This window comes from Aspergillus bombycis, assembly GCF_001792695.1.
Source record: "Aspergillus bombycis strain NRRL26010 chromosome Unknown contig00001, whole genome shotgun sequence".
Lineage (NCBI taxonomy): Eukaryota > Fungi > Ascomycota > Eurotiomycetes > Eurotiales > Aspergillaceae > Aspergillus > Aspergillus bombycis.
This window is the reverse complement of record NW_019170003.1, coordinates 852,046-872,540: the sequence shown is the minus strand read 5'-3', so window position 1 is coordinate 872,540 and position 20,495 is coordinate 852,046. Positions and strand designations below refer to the sequence as shown.

At 49.1% G+C, this 20,495-nt stretch overlaps 9 protein-coding genes across 9 annotated transcripts; 5 read left to right on the top strand and 4 right to left on the bottom strand.

The window, feature by feature from the left end:
- Positions 1-1,156: 1,156 nt before the first annotated feature.
- Positions 1,157-1,975, bottom strand: ABOM_000315 (J-type chaperone JAC1; the record flags this gene model as incomplete). The annotated part of the gene is made up of 1 exon (XM_022527445.1): positions 1,157-1,975. The coding sequence occupies one exon, from the start codon at positions 1,973-1,975 to the stop codon at positions 1,157-1,159; it is 819 nt and encodes a 272-aa protein (XP_022394827.1).
- A 496-nt stretch (positions 1,976-2,471) lies between these two features.
- On the bottom strand, positions 2,472-4,285 carry ABOM_000314 (putative pre-mRNA splicing factor; the record flags this gene model as incomplete). Its single annotated transcript, XM_022527444.1, has 3 exons — positions 2,472-3,988; positions 4,072-4,105; positions 4,241-4,285. The coding sequence occupies 3 exons, from the start codon at positions 4,283-4,285 to the stop codon at positions 2,472-2,474; spliced, it is 1,596 nt and encodes a 531-aa protein (XP_022394828.1).
- A 917-nt stretch (positions 4,286-5,202) lies between these two features.
- Positions 5,203-6,495, top strand: ppmA (type 2C protein phosphatase PTC7; the record flags this gene model as incomplete). The annotated part of the gene is made up of 1 exon (XM_022527443.1): positions 5,203-6,495. The coding sequence occupies one exon, from the start codon at positions 5,203-5,205 to the stop codon at positions 6,493-6,495; it is 1,293 nt and encodes a 430-aa protein (XP_022394829.1).
- Positions 6,496-8,260: 1,765 nt separating this feature from the next.
- On the top strand, positions 8,261-10,355 carry ABOM_000312 (PWWP domain protein; the record flags this gene model as incomplete). Its single annotated transcript, XM_022527442.1, has 5 exons — positions 8,261-8,408; positions 8,520-8,967; positions 9,029-9,398; positions 9,463-9,691; positions 9,751-10,355. The coding sequence occupies 5 exons, from the start codon at positions 8,261-8,263 to the stop codon at positions 10,353-10,355; spliced, it is 1,800 nt and encodes a 599-aa protein (XP_022394830.1).
- Positions 10,356-11,772: 1,417 nt separating this feature from the next.
- ABOM_000311 (uncharacterized protein) lies at positions 11,773-12,582 on the bottom strand (the record flags this gene model as incomplete). The annotated part of the gene is made up of 1 exon (XM_022527441.1): positions 11,773-12,582. The coding sequence occupies one exon, from the start codon at positions 12,580-12,582 to the stop codon at positions 11,773-11,775; it is 810 nt and encodes a 269-aa protein (XP_022394831.1).
- Positions 12,583-15,453: 2,871 nt separating this feature from the next.
- ABOM_000310 (PEX11 domain protein) lies at positions 15,454-16,378 on the top strand (the record flags this gene model as incomplete). Its single annotated transcript, XM_022527440.1, has 3 exons — positions 15,454-15,652; positions 15,727-15,884; positions 15,986-16,378. 3 exons carry the CDS (start codon positions 15,454-15,456, stop codon positions 16,376-16,378), a joined length of 750 nt encoding a protein of 249 aa, XP_022394832.1.
- A 706-nt stretch (positions 16,379-17,084) lies between these two features.
- On the top strand, positions 17,085-17,654 carry ABOM_000309 (uncharacterized protein; the record flags this gene model as incomplete). Its single annotated transcript, XM_022527439.1, has 1 exon — positions 17,085-17,654. The coding sequence occupies one exon, from the start codon at positions 17,085-17,087 to the stop codon at positions 17,652-17,654; it is 570 nt and encodes a 189-aa protein (XP_022395051.1).
- Positions 17,655-18,246: 592 nt separating this feature from the next.
- Positions 18,247-19,278, top strand: ABOM_000308 (DUF3431 domain-containing protein; the record flags this gene model as incomplete). Its single annotated transcript, XM_022527438.1, has 1 exon — positions 18,247-19,278. The coding sequence occupies one exon, from the start codon at positions 18,247-18,249 to the stop codon at positions 19,276-19,278; it is 1,032 nt and encodes a 343-aa protein (XP_022395050.1).
- A 173-nt stretch (positions 19,279-19,451) lies between these two features.
- On the bottom strand, positions 19,452-20,006 carry ABOM_000307 (uncharacterized protein; the record flags this gene model as incomplete). Its single annotated transcript, XM_022527437.1, has 1 exon — positions 19,452-20,006. The coding sequence occupies one exon, from the start codon at positions 20,004-20,006 to the stop codon at positions 19,452-19,454; it is 555 nt and encodes a 184-aa protein (XP_022395045.1).
- Positions 20,007-20,495: the final 489 nt, after the last annotated feature.

The window sequence follows — 20,495 nt, the reverse complement described above, 5'->3', positions numbered from 1 at the left end:
TACCCCTTCACCATCATGTCTTTGTCATTTGCTACCTGGCATCACACGGCGTTAGTTTATTCGGTATATATAGCGTTGCGTTCACTAGCACTCTGTTTCTGTCTCTGTCTCTGTCCCTCTTGCTGTTTGCGCCTTTCCCTTTCCTGCATTTCCCCTTCAGACCCGACATCATCTTCCCCCCCTCCCCATAGACAGAGAGCTAGAAGTCATAGATTTAGAAGAAAACAAGTCCCATTATATGTCCAAACCAAGTCCCCAAAGAAAGCCCTAGTACCTAGACAGTAAAAAAAACAAAAACAAAGACAAAGACAAAGACAAAGGATAGTAGTATTAACTCCCCAGCAAACCTCCACATACCATCCAATGAAATAAGTAGAATCTACACCCTGTTTCATATCCATATATTTCCCCAGTAGTATGAAGTTTGAACCAATAATCTACAAAACCGGATCATCCAACCGTCCTACCGCACCCGGTAGGTGGGGATCTGAGTTGGGATGGATACCGGGAGAGGAATTCCGGTTGATTGGTTTTTTCTTGGCGGAAAGAGAGGAAACTAGAAAGTACATACATACTGTGTCCTATGTGGCGATATTAATTCATGAGATTTTACTGAGGTCAGTGGCTAGGAATTAGGAATTAGTTCCGATTTGGGTAAGGAGGTTTTGCTCCGGGATGCTGTGTTTGTTTAGGGTGTGGTTTCGGTTGCCGGGATCAGGGAGTTTGTATATGGCCTGGAATGTATCTAGAGTGGGGGGATTTATTGAGTCTTGGGTTTTTACTGTTTTTATTACGGAGTAATTTCGTGTAGTAGGGATTCTGTTGAGATGTTGTTATTTTGCTGGTGGGTTGTTCGGGCTTGGGGTTTCAAGATTGATATAAATTGTGTTTCGTGGTGGTTTTATATATATTGGGGTTGTATACTTCTAAGTCATGATGATGGTCTAGGTTTCGATAAACCAAGCGTGAGAAGAGAGTTTCCATGATATCCAGCTGTGCTTTTCAACAATTCAATATGGAAATACAGCACACTTCTATGGTATGAGGGTATTTACGTCAACAGCAATGTATCGTACACAGTAGTTTAGACATGACAGGCCATGGCCCTGTAGGGATCCAATCCGAAAGGTCGATAATCCAAAAGACGAGAAGAAACCTAGTGCACCAGTCTGATCTCGGTGAGGCCGGGCTCCCACTCCTTCAGGCCCTGCGCAATATTGTACCAGAAGCGCAGGCGCACGCATTCCTGTCGTGCAGACTCCAGATCGCCCGTATCGAAGGCGTTCGATAGCTTCTCCACACATTCTACCACACGGACCTCGTTTTGTTTCTTCAGCTCGGCGATCGTGGACTCGGCGCCGGGTTCGGCGCCCACTTCTTCGATCGTCTCCTGCACTTCCATTACTTCCATCAATGTCTCCGGGTCGAGCGCATGGTGTGCGGCGCCGTCCTCGGCTGTGACGTCGATGTCGTGCATCTCGCGCAGGAGGTACTGCGCGCGCGCGAGCGGATCGGACAGCGTGCGATAGGCTTCGTTAATGCGGGCGGAGAGGGCCTCGGCCTGTTGTTTCGATGGGCCCGGCGGGTACTTGTCCGGGTGGATTGTACCCTGGAGCTGAAGGAACTCGCGTCGCAGGTCACTGACAGAGATGTGAAAGGGTGAGCTAGGCGGTGGCCCTGCTGGGAGGGTCTTGGGGAAGATAGTGTAATGGTTCGTGATGTCCGGGATGATTTGGATCGTGCCGTTGTTATCGGTTGTGGTAGCATTGGGGGAGGATGATGTGGAAGCGAAGCGACGGGGTTGCTGGAGATTATGAACACGCGGTAAGCGAACGGTATTTTGCGGCCTGAACTGGCAAAGGAGGCATGTCTCTGGTGCTTGCTCGAGGAACGAAGGCCGGCTTCCTGATGTTGCTCGGGAGGTTGCAAAGGAGAGCCGCGGGAGCAGTCTCTGAGGCCGAAGGGATGCAGTCATCTTCTTCTGATTTGCCCGATTCAGATTCCTAGTTGGTCTGAAAAGACAACTATGTGTAGTCTGTACGAGTAATGGTTGTAGATTACACCAGGGGAGAATACTCGGACTGAGTTGGAGAATTGATGCTTATCGGGCAAACCTAATATAGGGCCGGTTAGTCAGCATGGGGTTCCGGCCTCGGAGAACACGGAGAGAGTTCCGGCAATTTACGTCATAGTCCGAGAGCTTACTTTGATATTCGTTGGATTTCTGAGTGTACAGCTGTTGGTGACTAAAGTAAAGATGTTCCGTGGACTGTATTGGTTCGTGATTATCGAGATTGTCCATGGTTGTAGTATGACCGCGGAAAATCCCAGAAAGGCTGGGCACCGGACAAGTAATGTTCCCATATCTATGGAGCAATGGACTACCTAGATTCTGAAGTAGTGACCTGTAATGCAGGGCCATAGATTGGGCAAACTGACCCCGTTATTATATTGCAGCATATTCAGCTATCCTAGCCATCGATGCCCCAGAGCTTTACTGTGCGGTCGTGACCACAACTAGCGATCCACTGCGCATCATCACTGATATCAGTACTCAGCACATTGCCTGAATGGCCACTCAGGCTTTTCACCAATGACCAGTCGTCCGCACTGAAAATGTTGACATTCTTATCAAATCCACTGCTCACAAAGAAAGTGCCCGACTTCCTGGGTTGGACAGGTGTCGACTGTGAGGGTTGATCGCCGTCCACATCCATCCGGCCATTCTGCCCATCGGTAGACGGTAAGTAGGAGCTGGTGGATTCTGTTCCTTTATACCACCGAAGGTCGGACACGACACTCTTATGCGCACCGATCCCACCGGTATTCCGTACTTGACGCAAGTCCCAGCACTTTACCCAGCCGTCGCCTGAGCCAGTCAGGACACGATACCCATCCACACCCCAGTCACAGCCGTAAATTTCACGGATATGGCCTTCAAGAATCATCACAGTCCGACCCGTCCGCAGATCCCAAATACGTCCAATGCTGTCGAGTCCTCCACTAGCCAAAAGAGAACCATCGTTGTTGAATGATACCGTGTAGACCTCACGAGAATGACCTTCCTGGAGCAACAGTTCCGCAGTCGTCTCAACATCCCATAACCGCCAAGTTGTATCATAGGACGCGGACGCCACATATCTCCCGGACGGATGGAATTCCGTTCGACATACCCGACCGCTGTGGCCTGACAGTGTAGCTATCGGTTGATCCTGATCAAGCGACCACAGACACACATTTCCCTCACCACCTCCCGAAACGAGGTTGACGGTCGACTCGGAAACATTGGACGTCGATAGTGTAGCACCTGGGAACCATGACAGGCCGCCTACTCGATCTGTATGTGCCTTGAATGACCGTTTCTCCTCCAGATTTGGCACCGTAAGCAGCTTAATCCCACCGCCCCAGTTACCTGTAGCGATGCTCTGCCCGTCCGGCGAAAAGCGACAGATGCTGACTGGACGATCACCCGCAATCTGCGAACCGTAAAGATCAAACCCATGTAGCTTCTCCTTAACCGCTTTGCGGTGCTTAATTTGCGTTCGGAGTGGAATTGTCGATTCTTCTCTCTGTCGGGCCACGCGCTGCTTTGCGCGCGGAAGGGAGAACCGCGCGATCGCTTTCCGTGCTTCTAACAGATCATGGGAACCCTCAGTGTAAAACTCCTCCTGCTGCTCTACTTCCTCCTCCTCAGCCTCTTCCGTCGCTTCTCTCATATCCACATCTCCTTCTGCTGCTGCCGCATCCTGTTGCTCGGCGAGATCTGTTAGAAGCTCTCGTAGTCGATCTCTCCGGTCCGCGGGGCCTTCACCGAACAGAGTGATGGGTTCCCCGAGCTCTCGTAATCGCGCGCGCACTCGACTATCATCGGTCGGGACCACCATCGCAGCAGCTCTCCGTTTGCGTTCAAATTGGGATAGAATGGCGGATGCTCTCTCCGACGGGATGCCCGCCGAAGCAGAGGGGATATCATAATCGCGGTCAACAGCTACATGAGATAGATTAGTTAGTGGAGTTCGAGCAAGGTACATACGATGCTTAACTTGACAGGGGAATGATTGTTGTACTTACGCAAATTAGCCAGATCAATACCCATCTCGGTGTCCTATGAGCCGAGCCATTGGATGTCAGTGATCTTAAAGGAAAAAGCCTTGTAAATGCATTGCAACCATCTGTTACCATCCCAGGGTCTATGGGATTCAGGATCGATTGATTCGACCAACGAAAGGGTAGCTCTTACCGCCGCCGCCTCCTCCACATACGCCTGTCTGGATGGGTGCATCATCGTGGGCAATAGGGCCACGGGCGTCGATCAGACTACCCAACACCTTTTCAACAAGTCGGACGCAATGATTCGCAAGGTTTTGTACCACAAGGTACAGCAGCGGAATGTTTGAAGAGAGTCGGAGGTTTGGAGGAAAGGTGTGGGTTAGTGGAAGTTCGGACGGAGGAGTTCCCTTTTTCTTTTGAAATTTTGGTGACGCGAAAGGAAGCGGCAAGATGAGAAAATGAACGGCGAGAGTGAACAGACACACCACAACGACGTCACAACACCAGTCTCCTTTTCTCTAATATACTCGATTACATGTTGCTGCAAGCTACAGAAATTCTCTATACAGCACTATTGCCATGTCTGTCCTTGGTGAACGCCCAATTTATGCTTATCGGCCCGATTATCACCTTATAGTCTAGACAGACTCAGTCGGTATTGCCAGTCCTCTAGTTTTATTCTTTATACTCCAACACGTGGGCAATTCAGAGGCTTTAGTCGGCTAACCACGGAGATCTCCAGTCGCGAGGCACTCAAATCACAATCAAACAACCGTATCCTAACGTTGGCACCGGTCACTCCACTTAAAGAATGGAGGCGGTCGATTGATGACGACAGGCGGTCGGCAATCCATTATTTATAATTTGAAAAATGGTGCCGAATCCCAGCGTTCAAACCCCCTCGGGAGAGATCAAATACGACCGCGACTTTCGTCCTTCCGCTGTATATATACCGATCGTTGTCTCTAGATTCATTACTTGGCTCAGCGGGAGGGTCTGTTCGCTCTCTTTCACGGCACGACAGGCCCTGTGCAAGGGGACATTCTGTTGTATGTTCCCAACAGACGGGTCAAAGCAAAATCCCTATCGCTCTTTCGCGAGGGTTTGAATTGCGTTACTTAGTGCCTTTCGGCGACGATCTGGTCACTGCCGATGACCCCTCTGGTTTTTCTCCGTAGAGCCTGCAGTCCAACCTGCAGTAGGCTACAACCCGTCGCGAGAGGTAGGCTCTTGGCCTCGTTCTCGACCAGCACGCCATGGTCCCGATCCTCTCCGATATCAACCTCCTTTCCTCCGTCCCGACGATCCTTCCACTCGACACGGTCGCTTGACTCGAAACCCCCGCGCATCTCATACCGCGTTGCCGCTTCATCCTCCGGCAAAGGTCGTCGTTTCCACCCCGCAAAGAACACGTCCGACTTTGATCCTCAGCGCCACCATGCCATTGGGGTGGCCACGGATGTGAAAAGCGCGGCCATCCGGCGCCAGCGGAGGCCCGATAGTGGAGAGGATGCATTCTTCGTGAGCAGAGTTGGCCAACACGATAACGGAGCTGTCGCCTTTGCCGTCGCAGACGGGGTAGGAGGCTGGGCGGAGTCTCGAGTCGATCCTGCGGACTTCTCACACGCGCTGTGTGGATATATGGCGGAATCCGCCCTTGAATGGGATGCCCCGGCGGAACAATTGCGTGCAAAGGCCCTCCTCCAGGCTGGCTACGATCAAGTTGTTGCCGATGAATCGATTCGCGCTGGCGGCTGCACCGCCTCGGTGGGTATCGGCTTGGACGATGGACGGGTCGAACTGGCAAATCTAGGTGATTCAGGCTCAGTCCTTCTCCGTCTTGCTGCCGTACATCACTACTCGATCCCGCAAACCCACGGCTTCAACACGCCCTACCAGCTTAGTATTATTCCACCGCGGATGCGCACGCAAGCATCTATTTTTGGTGGTGCCTTCCTCGAAGACTTTCCGCGCGACGCGGCCGTCACCAACCTCCACATGCAGCATGGCGACGTGCTCATCCTTGCAACAGACGGCGTCTTCGACAATCTCAATAACCAGGACATCCTCAAGCTCATAACCAGCCGGATGGTTCTCACAGGCGCCTGGACCGCCACACCCGACGTTGGAATCAAACCCTCCACTGATCTCGATCAACTTACTGGTCCTGAGGGTCTTGCCTCCCTCATCCAATCATCATCCACCCAAACTTCCCAACAGCACCGCTCCGCAAACAAGAGCCACCTATACAGCCTCCCATCCCTCCTCGCCGCCACCATTGCCGGTGAAGCCAAATTGGCCAGCGTGGATATGCGCCGCGATGGACCCTTTGCCAAAGAAGCCCAACGATATTACCCCGGAGACTGGTACCGTGGCGGGAAGGTCGATGATATTGCTGTCTTGGCTGTGGTGGCTGTGGAAGAAGGTTACAATTCATCGCCATGAACGGTGGTATATACCCCTTACCACTGGTCATCCAATTCCAGCAAGAGACAAGCTGCCATACCGCGATGGGACAGGTCTTCCCCAAGGCAGCCAGGCGTACTTTTGATGTTGATTGGAATTGAGTCATTGGCGTTTTCATAAATAACGGTGGCTTTATACGGGTTTTTTTTGTTTTGTTTTTGTTTTTATTTGCCCTCGGGGATGGGCGCATATCCTCATTTATACATATTCATGTATACATTTATCTGTATTTTTTTCATACGCATTTGGGACTGGGACGGTCGGGTGTTTCAACTGGTATATTGACACTGATATAGAACATTAGAGTCGCACATCAGCGTACCATTAATAACTGCTTAGAGATAAAAAAAGGACTAAAAGAATAAGAGGCTTTATGCCTTAAGCAAATGAGTATGTTCTATCTGCCTAGTAGGATCTGTTTACGTATTAAGCTGTGTATCGTTGCTATCCACACGGATATAACTGTACAATACGGCCTCTATACATTTGTGTAGAGCGCTAGGAGTTGTGGCCTTGTACCGGTTTTATAAATTTCTCTTCCTCTTTGTCTTTCATTTTTATTTATTTTCTTTTCTTTCACCTCTTCTTGCTTCCCCATGAAAGGATAAATTATGGTGTATATTGGGAAAGCAAGACACTACAAGTTGGACTGGGTGGCACATGGATATAGTGGTAATAGCAGAGGATGGAGTGGATGACGACTATCGGGAAACCTCACTTTACCTCCTCTTTCACTACACCAGAACAATCTTCCAAACACTTATCCTGTTCCACCCCTCCGCTTGTCACAATCAAGTAATGCGGGTTTTTGAACTTCGCCATACAAGGTAGTAGTTGACATCCTTCAATTCAGGTGTTACTGTTGGCCTTTGTTATTGTGGCACAAGGTCAGTCGGCCATTCGTTCGTTCATTCACTCATTGCCCATCCCCTCTAATCATGTTAATATTTGATTGTATTCTATACTAAAAATACTTGCTAGGTTCCTTTCGTCTGACAGACTATCGCTGTCTCATCAGACTAATTGCCTTGATTGAGCTGCCGTTGCTTTTCTGCATCAACCACCACTTTTACAAAGCATAGATCTGCGCAACGCGTCTATCTCATTCTACTTCTGTGACAAAGATTGAGATTCTTTGACACTCAGGTAGCAGGTCTCTTTGCTGCCACTGTTTCAACCACTACCGGTTGTGCGGCTTCCTCGCGTTTGGCACCAGCTGAATCACGGATTGCCATCCCTTATACGCGTCATTTATCTCTTCCACTGTTACTGCTATTATCTTTATCACAGCTTTATCGCTAGTTGTGTATTCTTGAATCTACAGGGTAAGCTCTTGCGAATATCTGCTTAAGCTTGTTGCACAACTGCGGTCGCGTCGCGTACTGAGATCACACAGTCTCACGTGGATGAACCTGCATCCTCAGCGGTAGTATATTTGGCTACCTGACCACCTGTGAGGCTCAGTGACAAACCGCTGTTGCGAGTTGTGGAAATTCCTATTTGTTGTGGTTGCTGGTGAGCGTTGCGTCATTCGCGGTCTGGCAGCGCTTTTTTTCCCGGCAAAAGGAAGTGCACGCGTTGTCAATCAACTTCCCGCCTCCGTCGCGACCTTCTCCACCACTTCTTCCCTCACCCACATCCACCTCGACCTGTCCACCACCTCTTCCATTGCAAACTTTTGATTCCCGCGAACCTCAGGTGGACCTGTTTTTGATCTACTTTTTATTGAGCTTTGTCGCGCACCATGGCTGAGGATACCCCTACTGCCTCGGCACCTGCCCCCGACGCCGCTGAGTCGGTCGAGCGCGCCCCTGCTGAACCCAAGGAATCCGCGCCAGAGGCAACCAAGGAGAAGGAGGAGACGGCCAATGGATCGAAAGAGAAGCCATCGGGTAAGCGCCGCCCAAATGTTCTCTTTTCCTTTTCCTCCCTTTGCTCTGACCTCCTAGACAAATCGTGTTGATGAGCTCGTGCGCTAACTTGTGTTACTTGATTTGCCTTAGGAGATGCAACTGCCACCGAAGAAAAGAAGGAGTCAGATGAAAAGTCCACTGAGAAGCCTGAAGAGAGTGCTGCACCTGCAGAGTCAGAGGCTGCCACTGCCCCAGAGGCTAACGGAACCCCTGCGTCGGCTAAGAAATCCGGAAGCACAAAGCGCAAATCAACTGGCGCCGTGCCCGAACATAAATCCAAATTGAATCGGAAAAAGTCGCAGGCTCGCATGACCAACCTGCACGCGAAGCCAGGCGAGTACTACCTAGCGCGCCTTCGCAGCTACCCACCATGGCCATCTATCATCTGCGACGAGGAGATACTCCCTGAGACTCTTTCGGGTACGCGCCCGGTGACCGCTCAGCGCGCCGATGGCAGCTACAGGGAAGATTACGCCGAAGGCGGCAAGCGTGCTCACGAGAGGACCTTCCCCGTGATGTTCCTCGAAACGAATGAATTGTAAGTAACATGTTCCTCGCTTCACTTTTCTTGGGGATGTGTCAGCTCATGGCAATCACAGTGCCTGGATTCCTAACACGGATTTGACCCCGCTCGAACCCGCCATCTGCAAGGAAGTGTCGGAGAAGGGCAAGTCGAAGTTGCTTTTGGCCGCATATTCCGTGGCTGCTGATGGCCACGACCTTGAACACTTCAAGAGCCTGTTGGCCGACCACCAGCGTGCGATCGAGCAGGAAGAAGAAGAGCGGGAGGCCCAGGCGGCGGCAAAGGCAGCTGCTAAGGTTGAAAAGGACGCCAAGAAGAACAAGCGGAAGAGTATGGAGATCGTCGATGACGAAGATATTGACATGGAAGATGCGGACGAGGAAGCCAAGAAGCCCAAGAGCTCCAAGAAGAGGAAGAAGGATGCTGAAGCCGACGCGGAGGAGAAGGTGAGGAAACAAGGCGTTCCGGAGAAAAATGCTCGAATACTAACTTTGCATGATCTTTCTTTAGCCTGCTAAGACTCCCAAGACCGGTACCAAGCTCAAGCTGACGACCCCGAAGACTCCCGCCAGTGAGAAGAAGGCTCCTGCTTCGAGCAAGGCCAAGCAGACTGCCAGCAGCAAGAAGTCCAGCAAGGCTGTTGCCAGTGATGAGGGTGAGGAGAGCACTCCCGCGGCGCCTAAGGAGCCAGAGAAGCAGGTCAATCCCGAGGAGGCCAAGGCCAAGAAGGAGAAAGAGAGTATGATCGCCCCGGGAGTCAATTGGTCGTTTGCAAAAGGGAAAACTAACGAGAGGCAGTTCTTTTCGTTCGCCATAAGCTCCAGAAGGGCTTCATCTCCCGTGATCAGCCTCCCCAGGAGGAAGAGATGACATCAATGTCAACCTACTTCACTAAGTTGGAAAATTATCAAGACCTGGAGGTTTCCATCATCCGTTCAACGAAGATCAACAAGGTTTTGAAGATGATTGTCAAGCTTAGCTCCATTCCTCGGGATGAAGAATTCCAATTCCGTCGCCGTGCTGTGGATCTCTTGTCTAAGTGGAAAACTGTGCTCGATGCAGATACCACTCCAGGCCCTTCAGAGAGAAAGTCCAAGGCCAACGGCATCCACAAGGAGGATAGCGTGGAGACCCCTGCTCGTGGAGAAACGGAAGGCGAAAAGGAGGAGGAGTCCAAGCCAACCAAGCCCGAGACCAAGGACGAGGAGATGACCGATGCGGATGCTAAGGAGAAGACTGAGGTTCCTGATGTAGCAAAGGAGGAATCTGACAAGACGACCCCCAAGACCGACGAACCAGCCGTTGAAAAGGCCACAGACGACAAGGGTTTTGAGGAGAAGACAACAGAGGAGAAGCCTACCGCAGAGAAAGCAGAGGAAAAGACTGCAGAAGCTTCTGCATAAGCGTCGGTCCATTCTCGCGTTTTATCTCGGATTCTCCCTGCTCTGGTGTTCTTAGTTCTCATGTTGTCTCACCTGCGCTACTTTTATCATGGTCTTGGTTTTTAACCCGCTCTGCTAGTGTTTCCATCTCCTTTCTCTGATACTCCAGTTCTTCATTTTGGAATTGAGCATTGAGACTGGGAATTCCAAGAATATTCATAATAAGCTTGACGCCTTCCCTTTCCACGCTTCCTTTCTATACCTCCTACTCTTCCTTTTGGAACCTCTCACATACATCACCACTGTACATCTAACCTCTTCAATGGACGCCAGATCCGGTGTCACCGACTGAAACCTGGAATCAGGAACTAGCGACGGAACCAGACCCATAGGATATTTTGACGGAAAAGCCCTGGACAGAGACAGATCCTGCATAAACAGGTCGGAGCTGAGTTTGACTGATTGGGATTTCGGATAGCGAAAGCTACAACATGAGTTGTGATGTAGTCAGCCTGTCTCATTTTTCTTAAAAATTATTCAGCGTGTGGATGGATGGTGTTCATCATTTGCCGTTTCTTTCAGTATTGTGTCTAATTGTGTTTTTCCTTATGTCTTTGCTTGATCATTTCGAGAATGTTACTTGTTCCGCTTGGTTGTATTGTGATCGTTTGATCCTCATCGATAACTCTGTTGAACCAATAAATACTGCTTTCGATTATTGGACAACCTTGGGGTACCGTACGGACTTGCTAGCTGCCACTTTGGCAGCTCGATGAATCTTGTAGTAGTATGTCTAGAACTGGGCCAAGTAGATATTCAGTTCTGTAGTCTTTTGGTGGTGAGCGATGCATCAATTCCGTATGAGGATTTTCTCCAGTGGTTCTTGATAACGTCAGACTTGGAATTTCTTGGTGTTATTCATATTTATATGATTAGTACTTATGCTTGCATAAATGACCCTGGAATCGTGTATTTAGTACTCCGCAAGGTCTACTAAGAACAATAGAATTGGCAAATTGTACGGAGTAGATGTAGAAGTATAACGAATATGCATAGAGAAAGGGATTTAAACTGTGGATAAACTCGGTGTAAGATTTCATACTGGGCGTATATTTTACTCTTATGTAAGTACCAACAATGTAACTAGTTCCATATCTGATGGTAGCTACTTGATACTTGATTCACACCGGTCATATTCAATTGAATGTTCAGTAGATCAAGGCGATACCAAAGCGTACTATCTAAGATACATGGGTATAACAAGAGGTAAATGGAAGGGATACGATCATAAAGCTGGGGGAGGTATATGCAGAAAACATCAGAAGGTATAAATATCATAAAAAGCAAAGCAAAAAAAAAAGTAACTTTAGGCATGGCGTGATCGGGGCTAGAAAAGCAAGAGATAAAAGGACGTGAGTATACAAGTGTCAGTCGAGGATCACCAACCCCTCCACTTGATCGCAGCTGTAAACTTCGCCCTCTTGAACCCACAAGGTTCCAAGATTTCCTTCAAATGAGGCTTCCACCAACCCTCAAGACCATCATGAATCACAGCCGCAAGTGCATACTCCATATACTCGGGGAAGAATCCACTATACTCCCAATCCACAATTCCAGTGATTTTGCCATCTTTCACCATGATGTTCCGCGCAGCTAGGTCTCCATGTGTCAGCACGAACTTCTGTTCTCCAGTTTCACGCATCCCAGGCAAAAGCTGCGCCCATATCTTCTTCGCAATGGGTGATTTCACCCGCTCAAGACACCAACTATCGAACTCCTCTTCGGACTCAAAAGGCCCCATGTAATGGATGTGGATGCGGTCGTAGAAGTTTTTTGTCTCCTGTCGCTTTATACGACCGATGTACGGTTGTGTACACTGCCGGAAGAGACGTAGTTGCTCCTTGAGCTGTTGTTTTATGGACTTTCGTTCGGCCTTGGTCATGGTATGCCAGACGTTGTCGAGTGACTCCCCCTCGACGAGATCTGACACGGTTACGGTAATTCCGGGATCGACATCGTAGCAGCCCAGAACTTGTGGTGCTAAGATTCCAGGCTGCTGCGAAGCATAATGCATCATGTCGGCCTCGGATCGTGCGAAACCTTCAGTTGGCTTGACTTTGACTGCGACTACCCGACCACCTGATGCCCTTGACTCCAGGACCCGATTGCCGAAGTAATTGTGCAGTTCTTTGCCTTGAATGGCGTCTGTGTAGGAAAACTTGTATGGGGACTTGGATTTGGAGGGCATCTTGATTGATACTTTAAGCTGCAAGAGTTCACGAATGGTAGCGAGTGCATACTTCAATGGAACTGCTCTGTATGTACCAAATGGTTCCACTGATGGGGTCCCGGTTACTCTGGGGGAGTGGGTATTTTGGCCAATCACCCTCATGCTCATTGTACTATTTATAGGTCGTCTGTGCGTCCACCACTTCTACCGGGATGATACAACGTTGGTGTCTTATAGAGGTACGAATTGATGATTATCGTATATGTAATGATCCGTAATTGAATTTAGGACTGAATAAACTACCCGATGTTCTAACCTAGCCTTTTTAAAGAATATCGAGAACTGTGAAGCTTCCGAATCATATGTCTTCACAGAGTCATACAGTGATCTGTATTCATGCTAACAGGCACGATGCCGTGGTTCAGACAGGAAACCATGGAATAGATATCCATTCATCTCATTTGATACCCTGCACTAGAATACAAACGTCCCATATTGACTGACGATCACATCCTTCACCCCCTTCTACCCTTATATCAGCCAATTGAATTATTATGCCCTATGGTATATAAAGCGTCATAATTCCACACCCTGTAGCAGGTACAGGTCGTATCATGGAGTGTCAACACTATCCTCTTCGCCTTTCTCGCTTCTTTTTGGGCTTCTCTATCAAATACTCACACTGGGAACAATACGAATGTTACATACCCAGAGAATATTTACTGGTAATGTAATAATCCAGAATAGCCACTAAGTTTCCAGATACACACAAGGATTTCGATGGAGGAAATGATCGGTATCCCCACATGTCATCTTATAGATCGAAGGTGTTTTTATATGAAGGGATACCCGTGTGGTAGTCCGAGCGAGGTCCCTTCATGCAATGCGAAGATAGGCAAAACACCACCACCACTATTACCATCATCACAAAGAACTGGTCTCCAGATATCGCCGCTGTTGAAGAATAGACAAGAGATACCTCGATTTGAGGAACAACTTGGCTATAGGCTCAGGACTTGAACCTTCAATTCGCGAAGGCTCTGAGGACGCTGGGAGCAATTAGGTACGATCTCGCGATTCTCTATAACTATTTCCCACACTGACTGTCGTAGTTCAATCTCGATTCTAGATAGAGTGGACTTGTATGTTGTGAGAATTCCGAGAATACAGTCAAAGATTCGGAGTTTTCCAGGAATGGAACAAAAACGTATATATCCTCGATGTCGAACACAACAAAAAGGGCTGATTGGTGCTACAATCCATCGAGCTATCAGATGATCACAAAAACTTGAAATCAGATTCTTCTGACTACGATCCAAATACTCGAACAGCATTTAAGGTTAGGACAACTCCAACCTAAGTTTTGTCGGCAAAATAATCAAGCTGTTCAATTGTTGGACAGCAGAGAATATGCATTCGGGGAATATCATCACGATAGAGGCGGTTAATCCCGATACACATCTTTTGCCGTCGATTGCATTACTGAAAATGCAGTGGGAATTGACTCGTGCTTTGGGGGTGAGCCCGCTTGGTCCTATAGGATTGAATATACTATTCGATCAGAACCAGGGAATCATGACTAGGTCTAAGAATAGATCGATAGTCAGAATCAACCACGAAGATGTTGATATTCCGGTACGCTAATCCTATAGTGATATCTTTGGCCATGCTAGCGTGGAACTCGTGGCTTCGTATACAGATTATACCGAACTCCACAACGGTCCGGGATGTTATTAACCAAGTATTTAAGAGGTTCACATGGGGGTAATACAACATTGGGCCAGCTGTACAAGGACGGCGAGCCACTGGACAACGATGCCGTTCTAACAGCACCTTCTCGAGGTAGAGATGGTACTGTCGATGTTGATCTGGAGGAGTGGGATAGTAGTTACTCTGAATTCGGCTGCTGATTTAGAGGAACAGTGGGCGTCGCGGCTCCAGGGCCTCTAGTAGAGCCTCTGGCAAAGCGGCGTCGGCCTCTCGCAGTGCATCTCGCAAAATTAGCCATATATTGTTCTATACTATAAATACTAAGCCAAGATTATTTGGTATAAACCAATTAATTTGAAGCTTTTAGCTAAATAAAGGGTCATACAATTATAATAGTAGGAGTAGTAGTAATAGTATTTAAGCCCAGGGATTCCGGTACTTGAAATTAGGGGTTATAATGCCTACGTTTACGGGCTATGGTATCTACAGATAGCGGTAGTCATAAGTCTAGGGATGGAAGGATTTAAGAGCGGCGAAGTCTTTCGGAACTGGAGTAACTGATAATCTATATAGACTATTATAAGATAGAAGATAGAGAAAGATGCAATTGGCTGATATATACTCCGTAGTGCCTTGGTATTAGTAGTAAACTTGGTAATGTTTTACGTTGTGCAGCACCTCGATTTCCTTCGCCGTACTATCACACCCCCGATGTGTTCACGCAATTCAAATCATTCTAATACACCATCAAAGCAAAGTATCCACTTTGTAAGCTATAGCCCATAAAAGAAGGTATTTATCCGTGAAACAATAGAAATGGAGCCTCACTAGACCAACCAGAAAGAGCACCAGTAAAATCCCGATAGTCGTCTTTCGCAATTATACTCCATCCAAATAGGTCTACTGCAGAGGATAGGTCAAATGCGCCAATTTACCCGCTTGGATTTAATACCGCTCGGCAGTGGAAAAAACACGGCTCGGAAGCCCGGCCCTAGTTACCAATAAGAACAGCTATCCTCATCTTATCGCCTACAAGATTTAATGTCAACCCCGTAGTACTTTAGTAGATTCATATAACCCAAACTACCCGCCTCTCACGTATACATAATTTATGCACCTCCACGACTTAAGTCATTCAAAACGTGATAAAGAAGAAAAGGAAAAAAAAGGAACAGCAAAATGACAGTCAAACCGCTCACTCAAAAGCCCAAACCAAACCTTCTCCGCCAATTTGCCAACTTCACCCGCACAGTCGCAGGTCTCGAGAAGACCTGCCGTCTCATTCAATCCTTCGCCCAAATCGTAATAGAACTCAATATTACCCCGGGCTCAACCACCACCGCGCAATGGCAGACTACCAGATCGCAACTGGCGCTGAGTAAGTTCCACCAACCTCTACGAATCGGCAAATCGAGTAATGAGATGTTAATCAATAATTGGACGCATGAACAGCGAGACGGTTTTTCCGCTTCTTCGCGTTCATCGATTGCTTTAACCAGGTTTATGGGCTGCTTGGCGGGGCACAGGGTCTGGGGTTGTTTATGACCTTGGTTGAGATTGGGAGGTGGAGTTGCTTGGGGTTGTATCTGGTGCTGGAGGACTTGACTATTGTGAGTTCCCGCCCCCCCCCCCCCCCTTCTTTTTTCTTGCGTGTATGGGGTCTTTCTCGAGGCGCCAATGAGATAGATGGACAGGTTAATAAGATAAATAGCTCCACGCGTTGGGCGTCCACCCCGTCGCCTGGAATACGCCTGTCCTGGTCGAAGCCTTCAAATTCTGGTTCTACTCTCTTGCATTATCCGTTCTTGGTGCTGTTTGGGGTTTACTATTTACTTCCTCTTCATCTGCTAGTAGTAAGACTACCAGCAATGAGAAAAAGAAAGAGGACAAGAACGCCGAGAAAACGACACCCAATACCGACAATTCTCAATCCAAGGCCCAGAGAGCAGCCCTCATGAAGCGCATTGTTGTCGACGGGTGCGACCTCCTGATCCCGGGAGTCTTCGTCGGCTGGATGCAGATTAGTGATTTGGTGATTGGCGTGACGATGGTGATTAGCACGGTTGTTTCTGGGGGAGATGCTTGGGTGAAGGCGCAGGGATGAGTTGGGCTTTGTTTTTTTTTGGGGGGGGATAGTTAGATTACAAAGGCCATAGGTGGATTGCTGGATGTGCAGTGTGATTGATATGGTTTGGTTTGATAGAGGGTCGATTATAGATAGATAGACGTCATTTGGAATGGCAGATTGGTGATTCGGGATAGAGTGTGAAGTAAGCGTTAAGCATATTTAAGATTGCTTTCGGCTCGCAAGTCATTTGTCAGTGGCCAAGCTTGACGTAAGCCGATTTCCCTGTGTCGGTCTAATTTCAGGGGTACATACGTTGCTTCCAGGGTCACCATGAGACATTAAGCATCTATCCTGTGGTAGATGGGTGTTGTACGTGTACCGGACCCAGAATTCCCCTGGATCGCGGGAGACATGTCTCGGGCAGTGGATCCTACAAGATTAGGACGGTGGACTTAACGAATGGATCAATGGCGTACAGAGCGAGCACTGAATTATGTCGAGATACAACAAAGCCAGGTATGAGATGCATCTAAACTAGACATGGCGAGGTGTCAACATGGAAAAGTACAGGGGATAAACGCGCCTAAACAAGGGTCCGTACTAGCACCAGGCACCAGGAACAAACCACCAAAACAAATGCCGCGTCAGCTGGGCAACGGAAAGTTTAAGCCAACAGCTTCAACACCAGACCACATATGCTATCCATATAAGATCCCCAGAGTATCTACGGAGGAAATGCGCTATGAAATCTCGGCGAAATAAACCACGCCTTCTACTAGCTCTCTACGCACGACCCAAGCACCCTGAAAACTATCACTACGCTCTACTAATCGTCCCTAAGATCACAGCAGCGCAGAACACGAAGCCTCTCCCGGGAACCAAACACCACGTCAAGAATACAATCGAAAATATCAACGACCGGATCTCCCAGCCCTGGCGCTTTGAGCGTGCCGTAATAGAGGATATTAACCTGGAACCGCGGTTGCTGGTTTGTGTTGTGATTGGGAAAGTTCTCTCGCTGGAGAATGTAGAGAGGGTATTTGGTGACACGCCCATCTACCAGGTTGAGGATCCTGATCAGGAGAAAGCGTTGGCTTTCGATTGTCGCTCGTGGGTGGTAGATGCTGTGGAAAGGCTCCGGAAGTCCGATGGGGTTTCTTCGCTACTTGATTGGGGAATGCTGGAGAGGAGGGCTGTGGAGTATGTGGAGGAGAAGAAGAGAATGGGGAGATGGAACGCTGGCCAAGATGCAAGTCCGAAGTTACGAATTCCGATCATGGACTTGATCACAGGGGCGGAGATTTCAACTTAATGTGGGTTACGGTCATTGATGTGATATGATATGATATGATTAGATCCCGGAATTGATAGCAACGTACTATTAAATGTGGTACTGTGTACACAATACATGCTTCGTGAGATAAACATTCATCGCTTATGTATATTCTTAGCCACGCTGTTGCCTACTCACGAACGCATCGATAGAACCCATAGGTTTATTCTGAGTAAGACAAGGCTTTGAAGGTGCCCATCAGCCCATCGGCCCCTCAGCACACAGTCCGACCTCAGCACTAAAGCAAGGAGTTTACGTATGCACCGGGCAAGCGAATTATGGAGATCTCCACATTCCCAAACCCGAACCAACAACATCTCTCATGGCTCCCAACTCCCAAAACTAAGGAGTCGCCGATCGACAGCCATGGCACTTTTCAGCAAACGAGGCTATGTGCCGATCGCAACCAACGCTCTAATACTCAGCCATTGACGCAAATCACTTATTAGCTGCCGGCCGCGCGACGACCCGCCCAAAGAGGCTGAAAGAAAAAAAAAAACATGACAGGAAGGAAACGACTACGTCAACCAGACGACGAGGGGATAATACAGCTCAGCGAGTGCTTCTCACCATGTGGATGATTCGAATGCGTCGGACACAAGCTTGGGTCGTCAGCGCGGCGACGTCCGTTTTGATCTTCGGCTCTCTTTATCTCTTTTTCTTTGCGCATCGGCGCGGCGGGAATATCTATCGCCTTGTGACGGTGCCAAGACCCGTGGAAAGAACGAACGAGCGCACGCTGGTCGTGGCTAAGACGAATGATGCGGACACGACCTGGGTCGATACGCTCCTGAACGAGGATGATCGGTTATACAGCGCGGTGTACACGGTTGACGCGCCGAACACGACTGATACTCTGTTCGCCGTGCCGATGAACAAGGGCCACGAGGTCATGGTGTATCTGACATATATCATCGATCATTACTTTCAGCTCCGCGACGTGACGATCTTTATGCATGCGGACCAAATCTCCTGGCACAACAACGATCTCATGAATATGGATTCGGCGCTGATGGTCCGTCGTCTGCGGAACGACTACGTTTACAAAAAAGGATACACCAATTTGCGATGTCAACACGACCCCGGCTGTCCGGCCCAGATCCGACCCGCTCTCGCGGGCGGGCCGTATAACCCGGATGTGCCCGAAGCAGTGGCCATCGGAGAGTCTTGGAAGACGCTATTTCCGGAGGAGCGTATGCCGGCTGTGCTGGCGCAGCCGTGCTGCAGTCAGTTTGCGGTCAGTGCGGAGGTGATTCGGCGGGTGCCGCTGATGAATTATGTGGCGTATCGGAGGTGGTTGATCGAGACGGAGTTGGACGACAACCTGTCTGGACGGGTGTGGGAGTACTTATGGCAGTGGATCTTTACGGGGCAAGCCGAAGTTTGCCCGGATGAGCGGGTCTGTTATTGTGAGGGGTATGGCGTGTGTCTAGGTAGTGAAGAATACGAGGAGTTCTTTAGGGCTCAGGAGGAGGTGAGAAATTTACACGCGGAGTTGGAGCATACCTCACTGGTTGGGAAGGTCAATTCGATGCGGAATAAGTTGGCTGCTTTGCAGCAGAGGATGGATGAGATTAAAGCCACCGCACTCACGAGTCAATGAAATAATTAACGACATTGCATACTATTTTCAATACCATATCCGGAATAATGTTCCCCCTGGAGGTTTTCCTCTAAAGATTTGAGATTTATGTCTATCGCCTGGTATCTAATGTCCGTGAGTACACATCTTCCACCCCAGTCTGCTCCTTTTATTTCATCATATATAATTTTAGATCACGAAGAGTCCCTCTGCTGCAACAACTCCTGGATGTGGTCGTTTAGCCAGTATTCCCCCAAATCCTTCCGGTCCATCTTCTTTGCCCCATCGATCAACCCCTTGCATACACCCTCGCCAGCTCCACAGTTGCACTGGAACGGCTGGTCCATATCCCACTCACTGCTGGGATAGAAAAATGTGAGCTGGTCGCCCACCTTCAGGTCACGATCATCGACGACTCGGACCTCCATCTTGCCCATGTCGAAGTTCAGCGATGGGTTGCATGAGTGGTTGCAATAGACGAGATCGGAGTTCAGCTCGATGTGGCTGTTGGCGCCAGTCTGTACGGACGTGTATGCTTTCTTGGAGGGAGTGGCTGTGGTAATCTTGGCGAAGAGGGAGCCGGCGGGGAGTGAGACGAGGGACACGGCGCTGGAGGAGAAGGCCTTTGTGCCCCGGTCGACTCGGATAAGGTCTGGGTGAGTCGGGGGCGTTGCAATGGAGGTAGGGAGAATGGTTGTGGTAGTGGTGGATGCGGTGGCTGTTGTAGGTTGAACAGCAATTGGAGACATCTTGGAGGTTTGTAGATGGATATGGTTTAATTGGAAAGGATGAGAGGGATTATTGAGTGCTTTCAGTGGGCAGAAGCTCTATACCAGGGCGCAGAAGAAGAAGGGAGTGAGAAATGGCAGTCAGAGGCGTGGTGGGGGTGGGGGAAGTGGGATGTTATCGAGATCCTGCATCGTCTTTATAGATTTCCGCATTCAGCCGTGACCCCCCTTCCCTTGTACCGAGGATCCTGGTTGCGGAGAGATGGAATGGATATGAGTGGGGCCATGTCTTAGGCGTCAGTCATACCTAATCTATGAATGGCATGGCCTGGGAGGCTACGTGTCGAGGCTAAATGCCGATGTGCGGGTTAAATGAGTTGCAATAAGATTAGGGTTGGGGGTAGAAGCGGGCTGGTGTTTCTGATGGACTGCCAGGACTGGTTGATTGATAGTTCGATTCCAGTTCCGGCGGTGCCTCGGCTGACCCGAGGGGGCCTTATGTAATCACTT